The sequence below is a fragment of the Liolophura sinensis genome, chromosome 9 (genome assembly GCF_032854445.1).
Source record: "Liolophura sinensis isolate JHLJ2023 chromosome 9, CUHK_Ljap_v2, whole genome shotgun sequence".
Lineage (NCBI taxonomy): Eukaryota > Metazoa > Mollusca > Polyplacophora > Chitonida > Chitonidae > Liolophura > Liolophura sinensis.
The window spans coordinates 5,334,048-5,351,353 of record NC_088303.1 but is presented as its reverse complement, the minus strand read 5'-3'; the positions used below and the strand labels follow the sequence as shown (position 1 = coordinate 5,351,353).

Genomic DNA, 17,306 nt, shown 5'->3' with positions numbered 1-17,306 from the left:
CTGGCCTATTAAATATTCCCTGACTTAATAAATATACTGTATGACATGGAATTCCCTGACTTAACAGACCTGAAACTGTATGACATGGAAATCCTTAACCTAATAAATGTGTGGTTGCATGACATGGAAATCTCTAACCTAATAAAGGTGTGGTTACATGATATAAAAATCGCTCACCTAATAAATTTTGGGTTGCGTCACGTGGAAATACATAATGATACAATATCGGCTGTAACGTCAAAGTTACACTGGGAGCCAAGTCCGAAATTCGCATACCACGCGCAAACCATGAAGGGATCGTTTGAAGTCTGGGAAGTAAAGGAAACATGTATAAGAGTACTGACCTTCAGATGACCTTGGCAAAAGAAGACTCGACTGACTTCGGCTGACACCAGCGTTGTTCAGAGTTTTGATGTCTACCTTGTACCTGTCAACTCTCTCTAGCCGTAGTCGACGTCCCGATTTGGTATTGAACACCTCCTGTGTGTCCAAATTTGTCACGGACACATCATAACCGGTGATGTGGCCGTGGGTTTTGCTTGAGTCAGGAGCCTTAACACAGAACAAATATGACCAATATAAACCAGACAGGCAAGAGTCTGGCTATGATAACGTAAACCAAAACCAGACAGGAAAGAGTCTGGCAATGATAACGTATCAAAGTGTGACACTAGATTATCGCTTCTGGAAATTCCAAGAAATAATTATATAAACGAGTTTGGGATACAACTGGTATCTTTACTTGCGTGCGATACCTACAGAACAGTTGGCCACCACTTTACTCGGCTGCATGACGACGCCTACATTCGTGTACCTATAGTAGCTGTGTACAAGTAGAAGTATACAGCTATGGCAGTGGTGTACTGGAAGCAGCCAGTAGGAATACATGGTTACCTTCCAGTAGGAGTATTCACCCATGGCAGTGGTGTCTGGGGAGTAGCCAGTAGGAATACATGGCTACCTTCAACTAAAAGTATACAGCTATGGCAGTGGTGTGTGGGAGCAGCCAGTAGGAATACATGGTTACCTTCCAGTATAAGTATACAGCTATGGCAGTGTTGTGCGGGGAGCAGCTTTCCAGTAAAAATATACAGCTATGGCAGTGGTGTGTAGGAAGCAGCCAGAAGGAATACATGGTTAATTTCTAGTAGTAGTATACAGCTATGGCAGTGGTGTGCGGGGAGCAGCCAGAAGGAATACATGGTTAATTTCTAGTAGTAGTATACAGCTATGGCAGTGGTGTGCGGGGAGCAGCCAGTAGGAATACATGGTTACCTTCCACTAAAAGTATACAGTTATGGCAGTGGTGTGCGGGGAGCAGCCAGAAGGAATACATGGTTACCTTCCAGTAGAAGTATACAGCTATGGCAGTGGTGTGCGGGGAGCAGCCAGTAGGAATACATGGTTACCTTCCACTAAAAGTATACAGTTATGGCAGTGGTGTGCGGGGAGCAGCCAGAAGGAATACATGGTTACCTTCCAGTAGAAGTATACAGCTAATGGCAGCGGAGTGCGGGGAGCAGCCAGTAGGAATACATGGTTACCTTCCATTAAAAGTATACAGCTATGGCAGTGGTGTGCGGGGAGTAGCCAGTAGGAATACATGGTTACCTTCAAGTAGAGGTATACAGTTATGGCAGTGGTGTGCGGGGAGCAGCCAGAAGGAATACATGGTTACCTTCCAGTAGAAGTATACAGGTAATGGCAGCGGAGTGCGGGGAGCAGCCAGTAGGAATACATGGTTACCTTCCACTAAAAGTATACAGCTATGGCAGTGGTGTGCAGGGAGCAGCCAGTAGGAATACATGGTTACCTTCCAGTAGAAGTATACAGCTATGGCAGAGGAGTGCAGGGAGCAGCCAGTAGGAATACATGGTTACCTTCCAGTAGAAGTATACAGCTATGGCAGTGGTGTGCAGGGAGCAGCCAGTAGGAATACATGGTTACCTTCCACTAAAAGTATACAGTTATGGCAGTGGTGTGCGGGGAGCAGCCAGTAGGAATACATGGTTACCTTCCAGTATAAGTATACAGCTATGGCAGTGGTGTGCAGGGAGCAGCCAGTAGGAATACATGGTTACCTTCCATTAAAAGTATACAGCTATGGCAGTGGTGTGCAGGGAGCAGCCAGAAGGAGCACATGGTTACCTTCCAGTAGAAGTATACAGCTAATGGCAGCGGAGTGCGGGGAGCAGCCAGTAGGAATACATGGTTACCTTCCACTAAAAGTATACAGCTATGGCAGTGGTGTGCGGGAAGCAGCCAGTAGGAATACATGGTTACCTTCCAGTAGAAGTATACAGCTATAGCAGTGGTGTGTGGGAGCAGCCAGAAGGAATACATGGTTACCTTCCAGTAGAAGTATACAGCTATGGCAGTGGTGTGCAGGGAGCAGCCACTAGGAATACATGGTTACCTTCCAGTAGAAGTATACAGCTATGGCAGTGGTGTGCAGGGAGCAGCCACTAGGAATACATGGTTACCTTCCATTAAAAGTATACAGCTATGGCAGTGGTGTGTGGGAGCAGCCAGTAGGAATACATGGTTACCTTCCAGTATAAGTATACAGCTATGGCAGTATTGTGCGGGGAGTAGCCAGTAGGAATACATGTTTACCTTCCGCTATAAGTGTACAGCTATGAAAGTGGTGTGCCGTGAGCAGCTAACAGGCGTACATTGTTACTTTTCAATATAGGTATATAGTTATGGCAGTGGTGTGTGGTGAGCAGCCAATAGGCCTACATGGTTACCGTCCGGAATGGATATACAGTTATGAGAGTGGTGTGTCGTGAGCAGAGAGTAGGAAGTTACATACCAGTATAAGTATACAGCTATGATATTGGTAAGTAGTGAAAAGCCTGCAGGCCTACATGGTTACCTTCCGGTATAGATACACAGTTGTCAGAGTGGTGTGTCGTGAGCAGGGAGTAGGAAGTTACATACCAGTATAAGATTACAGCTATGACATTGGTGTGTAGTGAAAAGCCAGCAGGCCTGCATGGTTACCTTCCGGTATAGATACACAGTTGTGAGAGTGGTGTGTCGTGAGCAGGGAGTAGAAAGTTACATACCAGTATAAGTATACAGCTATGATATTGGTAAGTAGTGAAAAGCCTGCAGGCCTACATGGTTACCTTCCGGTATAGATACACAGTTGTGAGAGTGGTGTGTCGTGAGCAGGGAGTAGGAAGTTACATACCAGTATAAGTATTCAGCTATGATATTGGTAAGTAGTGAAAAGCCTGCGGGCCTGCATGGTTACCTTCCGGTATAGATACACAGTTGTGAGAGTGGTGTGTCGTGAGCAGGGAGTAGGAAGTTACATACCAGTATAAGATTACAGCTATGACATTGGTGTGTAGTGAAAAGCCAGCAGGCCTGCATGGTTACCTTTAGGTATAATTATAAAGCTATTGGTGTGATGTGTCGTGAGCAGCCAGCAGGAATACACGGTTACCTCGCAGTATAAATATACAGATATAGAAGTGATGTGCGGGGAGCAGCTAATAGGTCTGCATGGTTACTTTCCGGTATAAGTATACAGTTATGGGAGTGATGTGTCGTTAGTAGCCATTAGGCCTACATGATTAGCTTCCAATATTAGTACATATGTTCCAATATTAGTGCTTACCCTCCAGTATAAGTATACATCTCTAACAGAGGGGTCCGTCGGGCAGTCTGTGAACGAGGACAAACTCACACCAGGACCGACTTCAGGATCTGTGAGTGTAAAACCACGGAATTCCATGGAAATCTCATGGTAGCGAAAAAGATGGTATCATTTTAAAGAGTTTTTATACTTCTGAAAATGCATGTTTATACACCAAACTTTAGGTGAAATAGAGTTATTTATGTTGTACCAGACTACAATTTCAAACATCGCAGAATTAGAAACAAAGTTAGGCTAAAAGGTAAAAGGTGTCAATCTCAAAACATACTTCCCCGATGATCAAACCTGCTATATCGTTTTTATTAAGAAATGACCCATGGCAATGCAGTCTAAGTTTCAAAAACAATCCTATAGAGTTTAACGTTATTATTTAGACAAAGTTTGCTGTCTTTTATTTGCAATAGTATGGACGTCCAACATACCAGTTTGTTGAGTTTGTGACGTTTCGTGTCACGGATCAAAGCCAATAAGCCAAGTCGACATTTCAGGGATCTGGGGAGTTCACGCCAACAACGCTCTTGAGTGGACAGACAGATGTATGTTCAATTTAGGAACTACCGTAAAATAAAACCTTTTAACTACATTAGTTTGCCTCGCCTATATCTGCATGACCTCACAATACCCATGAAGCGTCGACTGGGCTTATTTTGGTAGTGACATGATAATTTACTTAATAACATGAATGTAGTCGACAAGTCAAAAGAAAAGGACTATAGTGTACAACCACGGCATGTCAGGGATTAGTGCAGCATGGTGTGTACTTTTGGTAAGGAAAAGCCAATAGTCGGATTTTCTAGAGACAGTTAGGGGTGCCTTATACTCACCAACTTCCGGAGTTCTGATTTCGAAATGACGGTCCTCGCTCCAGAAGCCACCGAGCTGCGGTTTGACTGTGACGGTGAAAACGTAGTCAGTGAAAGGCTGAAGTCCATCCACAAGAACTGTGACTGGCAAATCGGATGCCCATGGATTCGTACCAGTCTGCGGGAAAGAAGTTTTAGTTCATAAAATATCATGTTTCCTATATTGAGCAAGCTGACTAGTCGGTGATATGAGCAGCCTGTTCATGTTTGTAAACACGTTCGTTTGTTAGCCATTAAGCTTGGCCGTTTCAAATTTTCGCTTTTCTATGCTCGCTGAAACCGTGATTTTTGCCTCACTTGTGGTCAGATGACATAACAAATGTTCAAGGTTTTAACGGGCAGGCGGTGCACGATAAATAGAGCGCCATTTTACGCCGCGAATACGGAGTTTCTGTGTTCAGCTAGAATTTGGTATCATTGCGCGTGCGACACTTTTCTATTCGTACTGCATATTGAGTCCTAATTACCAATCCATGTAGTAACTGACGCCTATGCCCCTGCCTCACTGCTTGCGCTGAGGCGGCGACCTCATCATCCTATAGTAACTGACGCCTATGCCCCTACCTCACTGCTTTCGCTGAGGCGGCGACCTCATCATCCTAAAGTAACTGACGCCTATGCCCCTGCCTCACTGCTTTCGCTGAGGCGGCGACCTCATCATCCTATAGTAACTGACGCCTATGCCCCTGCCTCACTGCTTTCGCTGAGGCGGCGACCTCATCATCCTATAGTAACTGACGCCTATGCCCCTACCTCACTGCTTGCGCTGAGGCGGCGACCTCATCATCCTATAGTAACTGACGCCTATGCCCCTACCTCACTGCTTGCGCTGAGGCGGCGACCTCATCATCCTAATTCCCACCTGAAACACATACTTGAAAACGGAATAGTTTGTTTTTTCTTAAAAAGAACATCTCATGAGTTGACCAAAGTGACCAAACTAAATACCCATCATTGAGAGCCTACGATAGTCCTCAATGATGGAGAGGGAGTGGTCAAAAATATCTCACGGTATCGTGATTTTTTTACCTTGGTGACTGTTACATCCGCATCACCGACTCTAACAGCTGTAATTGAGTATATCAGATGATCTCCCGGAAATCCAGACGGGAATACCACGTGCCATGTCAGCTGAACGCTGGAGCTGTTCACTGGAACAGATGACACGTTGTACACAGGCGCCGGTTTCACTGTAAACGTGGGTAGAAAGTAGACAACTTATGTATACATGTATCATGGTTACTTGTCTAAATTTGATTTGATTTCTGAGAACGCCATACTCAAGGTCGACTGATTAATTGGTGTTTAACGCCGTGTAGTCAAAGGATTTTATCTGATCAGTGGAAGGACGGGAGTGTTCGAGTTAACCATCGATCTTCCCCAAGTTCCTGACACACCTCCTAATTTAAAGCCGCAGCCTAAATAACTAGAGCTAGATTCTACCTCATTGGTTAAGGGGCTAATAAATATGACGAGCCAGTGTTTTAAGCATCTGAGCCAGGAAAGCCACCGCGAATAATGAGGAACTTCCCGCACTACCATCATTCGATTTAAACTGTGTAATCTATTGTTCATTACTTCGCCATGAAGATATGTAGGCAAACTCTTAACTTGGCCATGACGATTTGTGGGTAAACGGGTAACTTGGCTATGACGACTTGTGGGCAAACTACTAATTTGGCCATGACGATTTGTGGGCAAACCGGTAACTTGGCCATGATGATTTGTAGGCAAACTCTTAACTTGTCCATGACGATTTGTGGGCAAACTGGTAACTTGGCCATGACGATTTGTGGACGATATTTGGGCAAACTGGTAACTTGTCCATGACGATTTGTGGGCAAACCGGTAACTTAGCCGTTACGATTTTTGGGCAAACCGGTAATTTGGTCATGACGATTTGTGGGCAAACTGGTAACTTGGCCATGACGATTTATGGGCAAACTGGTAACTCGGCCATGGCGATTTGTGAGCAAACTCGTGATCTGGCCATGAAAATTTGTGGGCAAATTGCTAACTTGGCCATGGCGATTTGTGGGCAAACTGATGACTTGGCCATGACGATTGGTGGGCAAACTGGTGACATGGCCATGAAGATTTGCTCAAATTGGTGACTTGGTCATGACGATTTGTGGGCAAACTGGTAACTTGGCAATGAGACCTATTACGAGGAAACAACGGTGAATCTGGCTCTAACCGGAGTCGCTGGGATCCACTTGCTTCAGACGGCACACCCTAAACTAATCAGGGCGCCGGTTTCTTGCTCGTATCCTACATATCTAGACAACTGTTTGGACTAAATGAGATTATATTGATCTAATCTGTTTTACATATTACAATCTGGGTTCCTTCTCGATTCAAAGTTTGATATTTAGTTTTAACTTTTTGAAGCTCCTTGACACATTTAGTAGTTGTACCACATGGCAATTTCTGTAGTTTTCGAGAAGATGGAAATATAAAGCTGCATCGTTCTGCGGAAATTGCCTCCATAGCATGTCTGGAAGAAAATGCATTGTTAGAGATTCTTCGTTTCCTCTGAAATAAACAATGATCCAGTGAAGGCCGCGTCACTGAATCACATATAAATACAAGCATTTCCTAGTGGTTAAGCTGAAAACAATTCGGTCTTACCTATTGCCGTAGTGTTGACCTCCTCTTGCGTCACGGCCGTGTCCAATCTGTTCTTAGCCGAAGCAATTACAGTGTAGATGAAGCCTGGCTTGAATGCATTTCTGACATCAGTTTCATCTTTTAACCATACACAGGTCAGTGGATTCGGATCCCAAGATTCACACTTTTTCGTCGGGGGGTCAAACGAACTGCAAATAATTATTTCAGCTATTTTTCTCAAATAATAAAATACTAAATTGTAGAAATGAATTTCTTTCCTTTCTTTGTTATGGCCACAGTTAACTGCAAATCACCAATTTCTTATTAAGCGCAAGGACCGATCTGTTAATAACAAGCGCAAAGTTTTATCCCAGTACTTGCACTGTTTAGTCATAAAAAAGTAAATGTATGCGAATATATCTACCTCATTTGTAAAATATTATAGACCCCTTTTTCCATTTTTGACGTTTTTCATTCACACATTATCATTATCATTATTTGATTGGTGCTGGAGTATGCTTACTGAAGAATATTTCATTTATACGACTGCAGCTAGCATTCTGGTAGGAGGGAACCATCCACACATTAATATCCATTTTAAAAGATAAACAGGACCGCGTTAAGGAAATATACCACCAAACGGCGATCTCACAGTGCAAAGGGACGTCACTCTCGTGTACTCCGTGAAACTGAAACCTTAACCTTGTCCATAAAAAATATACTCCATCGTTTTTAACATAATCAGATGATACCCCACCCAGTCAGATTATACTGACACCGGGCTGGGCCATTCCTGTTTCTTTGCTCTAACCTCTCACTGTTGAGCGCCAAGTAAGCCAGCAACAAAAGCCATACTTAAAGTCTTTGGTATGACATAACCAAGGTTTGATCTAAGTAGCGAAAATATAAGGCATATCCATGGCTTATACGTAAACCAAATCCTCATAAAAAAGGAGATATTTTAGATAAAATGATATAACCTTGTGCTTCTGAAAAGTAAATAGAATTCGCCACCTAAACGATCAAAGAAAACTGACAGATTTAAGAACGAAACATTACATGAAACCCAACATAACAGAACAGAAAACTGTAAGACTTACTGATAAGGTATGACCTTGTCCAAGCAAACGAAGATACTTGAAATGAAACAATATAGGCCTAAACCTGTATTTAATAATTGAAAATAAAACCAATCAAACCTTGAATTCCCAAGACAAAGTGCGTGTCTGTTTTACCTAACGGAATAAAGTAAACGGACAGCTTTTCACAAGGAAACATTGCAGGAATATACATGAACATGTATACAGAACAAAATCAGGAGTGAGAGTGGTGAGTGTGGGGCGACAATACTTACATATGGAAGCTATATATGATACTAAAGTCTGTTTCATTTCGCCAGTCGTTTATACTCAGCAGTCCGTAAAAATTCAATGCCACTTGTTCTTGGATAATCATAACGTCGCCCGAGAAAATGAGTTCTTGAGTATTCTAACTGCATTTTCCGTGCAATAAATTAAACGTATAACATATAAGTGTGTAGGGCTTATACACTGGTAGCGAGTGTGACTGACTTTAGAGATATCTGAATATAAGCGACTGGCTAAAAGAAACAGACTATAGCTATTACATGCTCATATCTTCCGTGAGAGGCTTTCAGCCCTGGATCACTTTAAACTAATTCCATACCTGCTTTCCGGTAGCATCAAATTTATAAACTTTTCTAACTAAATGCAAACGGTGACAATAATATTGTATGCAAAACCGTTTCGGTATTTATTCTCTAATTATGTATATTACAAAACAGTTGTACTTGTACATGTCCAGTTCTTGCCGTTACAACCAAGATTCCGTGATATGTTATCACAGCGGCCGCAAGGTCACATTATCATACGACAAAATGTAATGTTTAAGTGATGGATACAGAACAGGTTCTATTTTCGTTTCGTTTAAAAGACAATCCATCATTGTCAGGACTGAATCGACTACTTAGGGTCATTTAGTTATCTTCTTTTGTTAAAAACTGCCGTTTCAAATTCAATTAAATTATAATACCGCTTACATTTTTATATGTATGAATATTTTCTTCTTTAAAGATGTTGTTCTGTGTAAAATACATGCAATGAATACCCCAGCGACGTACATATAACATTTAAATCACTGACATTTAATCAGAAATGACTTCCATGTCAGGTACATGACAAACCACCTGACTTATAACCACGATCAAAGAAGCAAGAGCTAGATTTGAACCGGGATTCTAATGGTCAAGGATGTGAAGATATTTCTAAAGAATGATGATGGCCTAATACCATTTTCTAGAAGCGACCATTAGGCCTTCCAGTCAGGAAAGGACCCCCGGGCTACATTTGCATCAAAAATATTATAAGAGTCATTTGTATAACAGTGACTATTCACTCCTGATATAAGGGGGTCTGCATGACCGAGCGGTTAGAGTGCAAGCACATCACAATAATTCAGGAGCCTTTCACCAACCCGGTCGATAAGTCCAGTTCATGTTGGTTTTCTCTCCGGACCCACATGGGAAGGTCTACCAGCAAACAGCGAATGGTGGTGCCTCTCACCAATCCGGTCGTAAATCCAGTTCATGCTGGTTTCCTCTCCAGACGTACATGAGAAGGTCTACCAGCAAACAGCGGCGAATGGTGGTGCCTCTCACCAATCCGGTCGGTAAGTCCAGTTCATACTGGTTTCCTCTCCTGACCCACATGGGAAGGTCTACCAGCAAACAGCGAATGGTGGTGCCTCTCACCAATCCGGTCGTAAATCCAGTTCATGCTGGTTTCCTCTCCGGACCCACATGAGAAGGTCTACCAGCAAACAGTGAATGGTGGTGCCTCTCACCAATCCGGTCGGTAAGTCCGGTTCATACTGGTTTCCTCTCCGGACCCACATTGGAAGGTCTACCAGCAAACAGCGAATGGTGGTGCCTCTCACCAATCCGGTCGTAAATCCAGTTCATACTGGTTTCCTCTCCAGACGTACATGAGAAGGTCTACCAGCAAACAGCGAATGGCGATGGAGTTTTCACCGGGCTCTGCCCGGTTTTTGGTACCATGCACAATGCGCATGGTGTAAACGTTTGGTGTATAAAATCAATGAAAAAAATAAATAGATAAATAAATATCCATGATACCAACCCTGTCACTGATGCCGAAATATAAATAAATAGGGAAACGGATAGAACAGAAAACATTGTCATTTTACTTGATTTCTTATCTGAAACGGAAGGCAAAATGTACCATTCCCAGGTGCTAAGCTCCATATACACATTTGTGCATATATATGAAAACACAATGACAAACATAAACTATTACTAAAACCCCTTGCCGCCCAGTACCCTGTGAATGGACGTATCGATACAATACCTGGTCGTCTCATTTATAACCCCTCTTATGTCAAGTCTATTAAAATTCAAGGAGGTCAAAGTTCAGACAATGTGAAACGCCGTCATTTAAAATGAAAATTATGAGTAACGTGCCTAAGTTGAAATAAGATACACTTTCTTTTGTTTTAAATGGTATTTAAATGGCAAATTACCCATAATTCCTCATAATTGAGCTAATCGTCGTCGAAATACATTTCATAGAAATACAAAATTCAAACGAACGTGGTACAAAACAGCGAGGGCATACAACGGGGTAACAATGCCAGAGAATGTGGGGTTTTAACTTAGTTCAAAGCTTGCTGCTTATATCCTCCGCCGGCTAGTCTAGCTGTACGCACAATATTCACTGATGGCCAAATAGCACGACAAAACATAACACAAACGTCGTGATAATCTGTGTTTTCTGAGATTAAACACTGAAGGATATTTTATTGTGCTGATATTAATATACTTTTGATGCGTTGATATTGATATACTTTTGCTGCGTTGATATTGATATACGTTTGATGCGTTGATATTGATATACTTTTGATGCGTTGATATCGATATACTTTTACACCTTGAAATCTTGGTATTTTGCAATGAGTTGTATCACGAGGGCTATGAAACATACCCTTGAAAAACAATCTTGGAGATGACAACGTCTACTTACTTCACCGTATATTCGACTGTCCACACAATGGGGATACACAATTCAGTTTTCCTCGGATCCCACTGACATGTCATATTTTCAAAGTTTTCCGAAACACAGCTGATAAAGCGAGGGGCTTCTGGTAAATCTGAAAATGGAGATGAAGGGCGTTAGATTAATGTAGTTTGTATCTAAATCATGTCCTCCACTTCTAGACCGACCCGTCAGGCATTATTCGCCAAAACAACTCTCGGTTGTGATGACAGAAATTTTTACTTACCATTTTGACCATGTGAATTATCCTTACTTTGATAGCAATACGCCGAAGGGCCCTGTATATGGCAGGTGTAATTCAACCTGTAACAATTATTAGATCATGTGTGTTGTCTGACGATTTCAATGAACGTTACAGTTAAGGAATTATTGCAAAATGTAGTGTGTCAAGGACATTTTATCACAGGCCTTTTTGAAACTTACAATGTGTACTATTCTTTTGTAAGTACATTTGTGCGGAGTATTCAGTATCTGGCACTCTGTTTCATAACTGTGTCTAATTTGGCTTAACCCGTGGCTTGGCGTGCGAGGGTGTGTACATCGTCTTGAACAAGATCGCCTTTATACATGAACAGTTGCAATTAAAGCGCACCTGTGTTTTTTTAATAACGAAAGCGTATGTTTTTTCATGGTGCACGAATTGGATACTGACTTACTTCATTCGCCTGGAACATTCCTTGCATCGTTCCGTTGAAAACTGTTGACTGCTTCTCTTTGCATGAATCTGCCCGAATGTCTTACAATTTGCACTTTCTTAGCTCTTATAGACGGTTTGCGTGGGACGTTTTGTATAATGATCCAAGCGATTATTGAGCCGAAACGTCAATGGTTAAAGGCTGGTATACAATTGTTTCAACGCGTAGATTCTCACATAAAAACGATGGGTCTGGAGGTGCCTGCTAGGCAGTGGTGACCAAAGCGTTTGTATCCGTCCAAATGTCAGTTAGTGGCATACAGTGCACTTCTGACAGTTCACCTTATACCTGTTTTCGCGCAGGTAAACGAAAAAAAACCCAAGACAAAATATCCCATAAACAATTTTCCTTTCGGAAGAAGAAAAGAACTTTTCTGAGGAAAGCAAATCTTACAACCCTAAATATGGATTATTCTCTACTGTACAAATATATACAAAACATGGTTACCTAGAATACATATGATCGCCTTCGGGTCAGCCTAGATGGAGGTATAAAGAAAGTACACGCGGTTTATATTCCTGACTTACAAAGTGGAATAACGTGGCCTTAATACCTGAACGACACAAACTCATAACGAACATTACGGCTCCTTACTTTCTGCTTCTTACTCTGTCAAGTTCGTAGCCACAGTAAATGTGTACTAAGTGACGTTAACCTTGTGAACTTCAGTAAGTGCCATAATCATTCATCAATCCACAACGTAAACTTTTGTACTGCTTGCTGTTCATCTTTGATTCTGTAGAAGCCTGTAAGGACACACAAAAGGGAGGCAAATTTTCTAAACATTTAGATTATAAATGATATATGAGGATGTCTATGGGTATCTACAGTAGGTGAATAAATGAGTTAAAATAAGTGACTGTGTGTACAGAGTTAAAATAAGTGACTGTGTACAGAGTTAGAATAAGTGACAGTGTGTACAGAGTTAGAATAAGTGACAGTGTGTACAGAGTTAGAATAAGTGACAGTGTGTACAGAATTAGAATAAGTCACAGTGTGTACAGAATCAGAATAAGGTGACAGTGTGTAGAGAGTTAGAATAAGTGACAGTGTGTACAGAGTTAGAATAAGTGACAGTGTGTACAGAGTTAAAATCAGTGACAGTGTGTACAGAGTTAGAATAAGTGACAGTGTGTACAGAGTTAGGATAAGTGACAGTGTGTACAGAGTTAGGATAAGTGACAGTGTGTACAGAGTTAGGATAAGTGACAGTGTGTACAGAGTTAGGATAAGTGACAGTGTGTACAGAGTTAGGATAAGTGACAGTGTGTACAGAGTTAGGATAAGTGACAGTGTGTACAGAGTTAGGATAAGTGACAGTGTGTACAGAAGTGGAATAAATGACAGTGTGTACAGAGTTAGGATAAGTGACAGTGTGTACAGAGTTAAAATAAGTGACAGTGTGTACAGAGTTAGGATAAATGACAGTGTGTACAGAAGTGGAATAAATGACAGTGTGTACAGAAGTAGAACAAATGACGTACGGCCAACGAGAATATGCGCTGAATCTGGTAGATTGTTGTGGATGCAGAAGTACATGCCCATGTCTTGACAGGTGACGTTATGGATGACTACTCTCACGTGCGCCTGCACCTTGGGGGGTTTGTACTCTACACTCAGATTGACCTCATTGTGAATAATCCGAATGTGGCCCTCGTCGCCACTGGTCACTGTACAGTTCAACTCTAGAGTTTCACCCACCTCCAAGATATCAGCGTTCGTAACCAAAGTTACCTCCTGAACTGAAAAACATTTCGAGAAGACAAAACCATAAGTTATTTACCAATTAGCAACTTGTTATGCCATTTTCTAAGCCGATTCTTCGTTGTGTCAAGTTGGGGTATGATCTTACACAACTGTAAATGTGGTCTCATTTCAATGAGTTTTCCCAATCCTGATCCCCGTCATGGCGCCAGGTTCACGGTTTTCCGGTTTACGCCCACGGTTTTCCGGTTTCCAGTCTAACAATTCATAGAATTGTCCACCATACTCCATACTTGAACACATGTGAAGCTCTCAGCGCTCGATTTACAACACCAACACCACTAGAACTCCGTTTACCGTTTATAAACACATTTCTGTTACATTTTGAAAACGTGGCCTGGTTTATAATCGTATAAAATATGCTTCATAACAACAGAGATGTAATTTTTATACTAAATTATATGAAATGTTTAAATAGCAATGTGGTGGATATTTTCATGTAACACAAATTGTTGGTAATCATGACAATGAGATTGCTATTTAAACATTTCATGTGTTTAGTATAAAAAAAATACATCTCTGTTGTCATTAAACATAGTTTTCATATGATTATACACAAGGACGCGTTTTCAAACTATAACTGAGAGATGTTTATTTTTACAGAGTAGATAAGCTTGAACAAAATAAGTTTGAGAAGCGTCTGCGCTGTAAGGAATATGGCTCGTGCACCGATAGTGTTTGTTGAGGCAGTTACGCGTATACAGAGTTGACACTCATTGGCTGTTTGTGGAGATAGCAGATGCTTGGATAAAGTTTCTATAACTTGTACACATTTTAGTGCACAAGAAATATATACTGTTCCAAGAAATCAACTTATCTGTTCCACACACAGGGCAGCCGATCAACATCTATTCTGGTTCAGCTTCATTTTTCACTGCTAGTGTTTCAAGTGATAGCACCAGTAAAGATATGATGAATGAGACTAGATCTGAGATCTGTCTTATTCTTCCCAATTTAGCTTTCAGAAATAGTATTCTTCCATTCACAAACATTCTCCGGGCTCTGTCCGACTTCACCATTACACCATTCAAAGAGCGATGGACAACTTGTTTGGGAGTCTTAACATTAGTTTGTTTAAATAATGATCAGTGTGAACTACAAACAACTATTATGGAAAAAAGATGATCTTAATTTTGAGAAGAGCAGCCGATTCCGCGCTATAAAATGAGTGACGTGATTTTAACATAGTGGTTTGCAAATGTAACGAGTAAGGGCGGTTAATGAGGAAGCCGAGCTGGAACATGGCTAACATAGCTAGATTGAGATTAAAAATATAACATAGTAAACTCTTAACAACAAGTAATGTCCATTCCTTTGCCAAAATCTCTCAGTTCATGGCACACTTCTATAGACATAAATGTATTTTCTTACTACCTATTACCTATTCAATCTACATATAGAACGCCTAAGACTCGATAACTTCTCCATAATTCTATACACAGATACAAAACAACTGTTTTCACATTAGCTGGAAGTTGTAGAGAATGTTGCAAACGTGTCGCATTGGTGAGGTGGGATTGGGGAGGTGGGGGGTTGTCGTTCAGTCCGCGCTCCCCTATACTCATGCGCGTGACGTCAGCGCATGCGAAAAGTCACGCGAGGCGCGCCAACGGACAAATAAGCGCAGCTCCTTCAACTCCATATCCCGCCAAAACTGACCAATGGGTGAACTCCATTCGCGCAACGAGCGAGAGTAGCTCCTTTAGCTCCATTTCGCGCCAAAACTGACCGATAGGTGAGCTCCATTTCGTGCCAAAACTTCGACAATCACGCGGTCTTGGTATGTTGGGGGTTGAGCAGCCCCTTGAGCGCAGCTCCTTCAGCTCCTCGGCGCCAAAACTGACCCATGGGTGATCACGTGGTCGGCCTTGGCACTTGAATTTTTTGGACAAATGCATGTACACTGCATAATATATATCAGCTATCTGGGATAGCTCACTATACATGGACCTAGGGACGACACTGGACTATGCCTCACAACGGCCGCCACTCATGTCAGCAGCGGATGCAGCGGAGGGGACGAAAGCGGGGTCAGAGAACGCGAGCGGGCAGAAACTCAGGCCCGGTTGATACCGCTCTTCGCGCATTGTACTACGAACCCGACAGTCCAGCGGCTTACAGCGGCGTTCAGCCCTTGCTCAAGGCAGCCCGACAACATGGACTCAAAGTGAGTCGGGCTCGCGTGTCAAGTATACGCTGCACCGTCCCGCTCGAAACGGTACCCTCGTAACCGAGTTCTGGTTGGGGGTATAGTCAATGACAGGCAGACCAGGTCGACATAGCAGCGTTTGCCAAAGACAACGACGACAACCGTTACCTACTTACCTGCATCGATGTCCTCTCCAAGTACGCCGTTGTACCTGTAAACGGACGAGGGCAAAGAGTTCCTGAACAGACCGTTCCAGGCATTTTAAAGGACAACGTGGTGTTTTTCTTTCACACTTTAACGAGACAAAAGCGTCCGTGGTAGAACGGGTAAACCGTACTTTGAAAGGACGCGGGTACAAATATTTCACCGCTCACAACAGTGGGCGGTACCTGGACGCCTTGTAGGCGCTGGTCCCCTGCAACAAAGAGCGTATCACCGGAGTATACGGCGGACCCCATCGGTATCACCACCCAGAACAAGAAAGAAGTGCGTCAAGCCTTGTGCGGTCCACCCGCGTCCAAACGATCGGTGTACCGTTATCGCGCCAGCGATCTCGTGCGTATAAGTAAAGTGAAAGGGAAATTCGAAAAATCGTACCTCCCGAAATGGAGCACGGAAATGTTCCGCATCGTCCGCACCCACCGTTGTCAACCTGTCGTGTACACACTGGAGGACTTGAACGGGGAACGGTTGAACGGTTGAAGACGTTTTACGAGACCGAACTGGAACCAGTGACAGTCGCGGCAGACAAGTTTTATTAGGTTGAGAAGATCTTAAAAAGGGAACGTCGCCGAGGAAAACTGTACTATTGGGTGAAGTGAATCGGCTATCCACCCAGCTTTAATTCTTGGGTGCCGGCCACGGACCTCAAACCCCGGAGGGTGACGGGGTAACTATCACTCCCTATCGACCTACATCAAGGGATGGATCAGTGGGTACAAGGGATTAGTTTTAGTGGGTGGATTGGCCGCATGACTCAGCGTGCAGCTCATCCAAGACCAGTCAATCTTTCAATATCTACAAGAGCAATTGAACAAGACGCTCTTCCGTGGGTCAGGGAAGCCACCACCGCCACCGTCATCACCACCATCACCACCGTCGTTGCCGATTGACATCTCACGTTGGCTTGACAGCACTGCCCCGGGTGAGGACCTGAACTCCACCCCTCTACCCACCACGGCGTTTACCGCCGAGCAGGACGCGTCCACTGACCAAGCCATCACTCCCCGGTTGAAGTTTACGGAATTTCCCAGTTCACCCCAACTCCGCCGGCGTCACCAACCATCGCTCCCTAACAACACTTCGGTACCGATCACCGTTTCCACACCCGTCTTCACCCAACACGGCGCGGCGCGGCAGCAGCCACAGCAGCAGTAGCAGTCCGTCTACCTCGCGCCATCAGTCTGAAAGCACACTACTTGGTGCTGTTTAAAAACCCGCGAGACGCGTCTCAAATTACCACGA

The 17,306-nt window shown here is 43.0% G+C and overlaps 1 protein-coding gene across 1 annotated transcript in view; it reads right to left on the bottom strand.

Moving 5' to 3' along the window:
• Nucleotides 1-17,306, bottom strand: part of LOC135475239 (interleukin-6 receptor subunit beta-like) — a 45,980-nt gene that overhangs the window by 17,745 nt on the left and 10,929 nt on the right. Inside the window, exons 2-9 of the mRNA XM_064755055.1 lie at nt 13,414-13,671; nt 11,202-11,328; nt 10,530-10,565; nt 7,165-7,352; nt 5,563-5,723; nt 4,495-4,651; nt 3,632-3,720; nt 345-552 (exon numbers count right to left, since the gene is read on the bottom strand). Of these exons, the coding sequence (XP_064611125.1) occupies nt 345-552; nt 3,632-3,720; nt 4,495-4,651; nt 5,563-5,723; nt 7,165-7,352; nt 10,530-10,565; nt 11,202-11,328; nt 13,414-13,474 (1,027 nt within the window). The 5' untranslated portion in view covers nt 13,475-13,671. The remainder of the gene's footprint in view (nt 1-344; nt 553-3,631; nt 3,721-4,494; nt 4,652-5,562; nt 5,724-7,164; nt 7,353-10,529; nt 10,566-11,201; nt 11,329-13,413; nt 13,672-17,306) is intronic.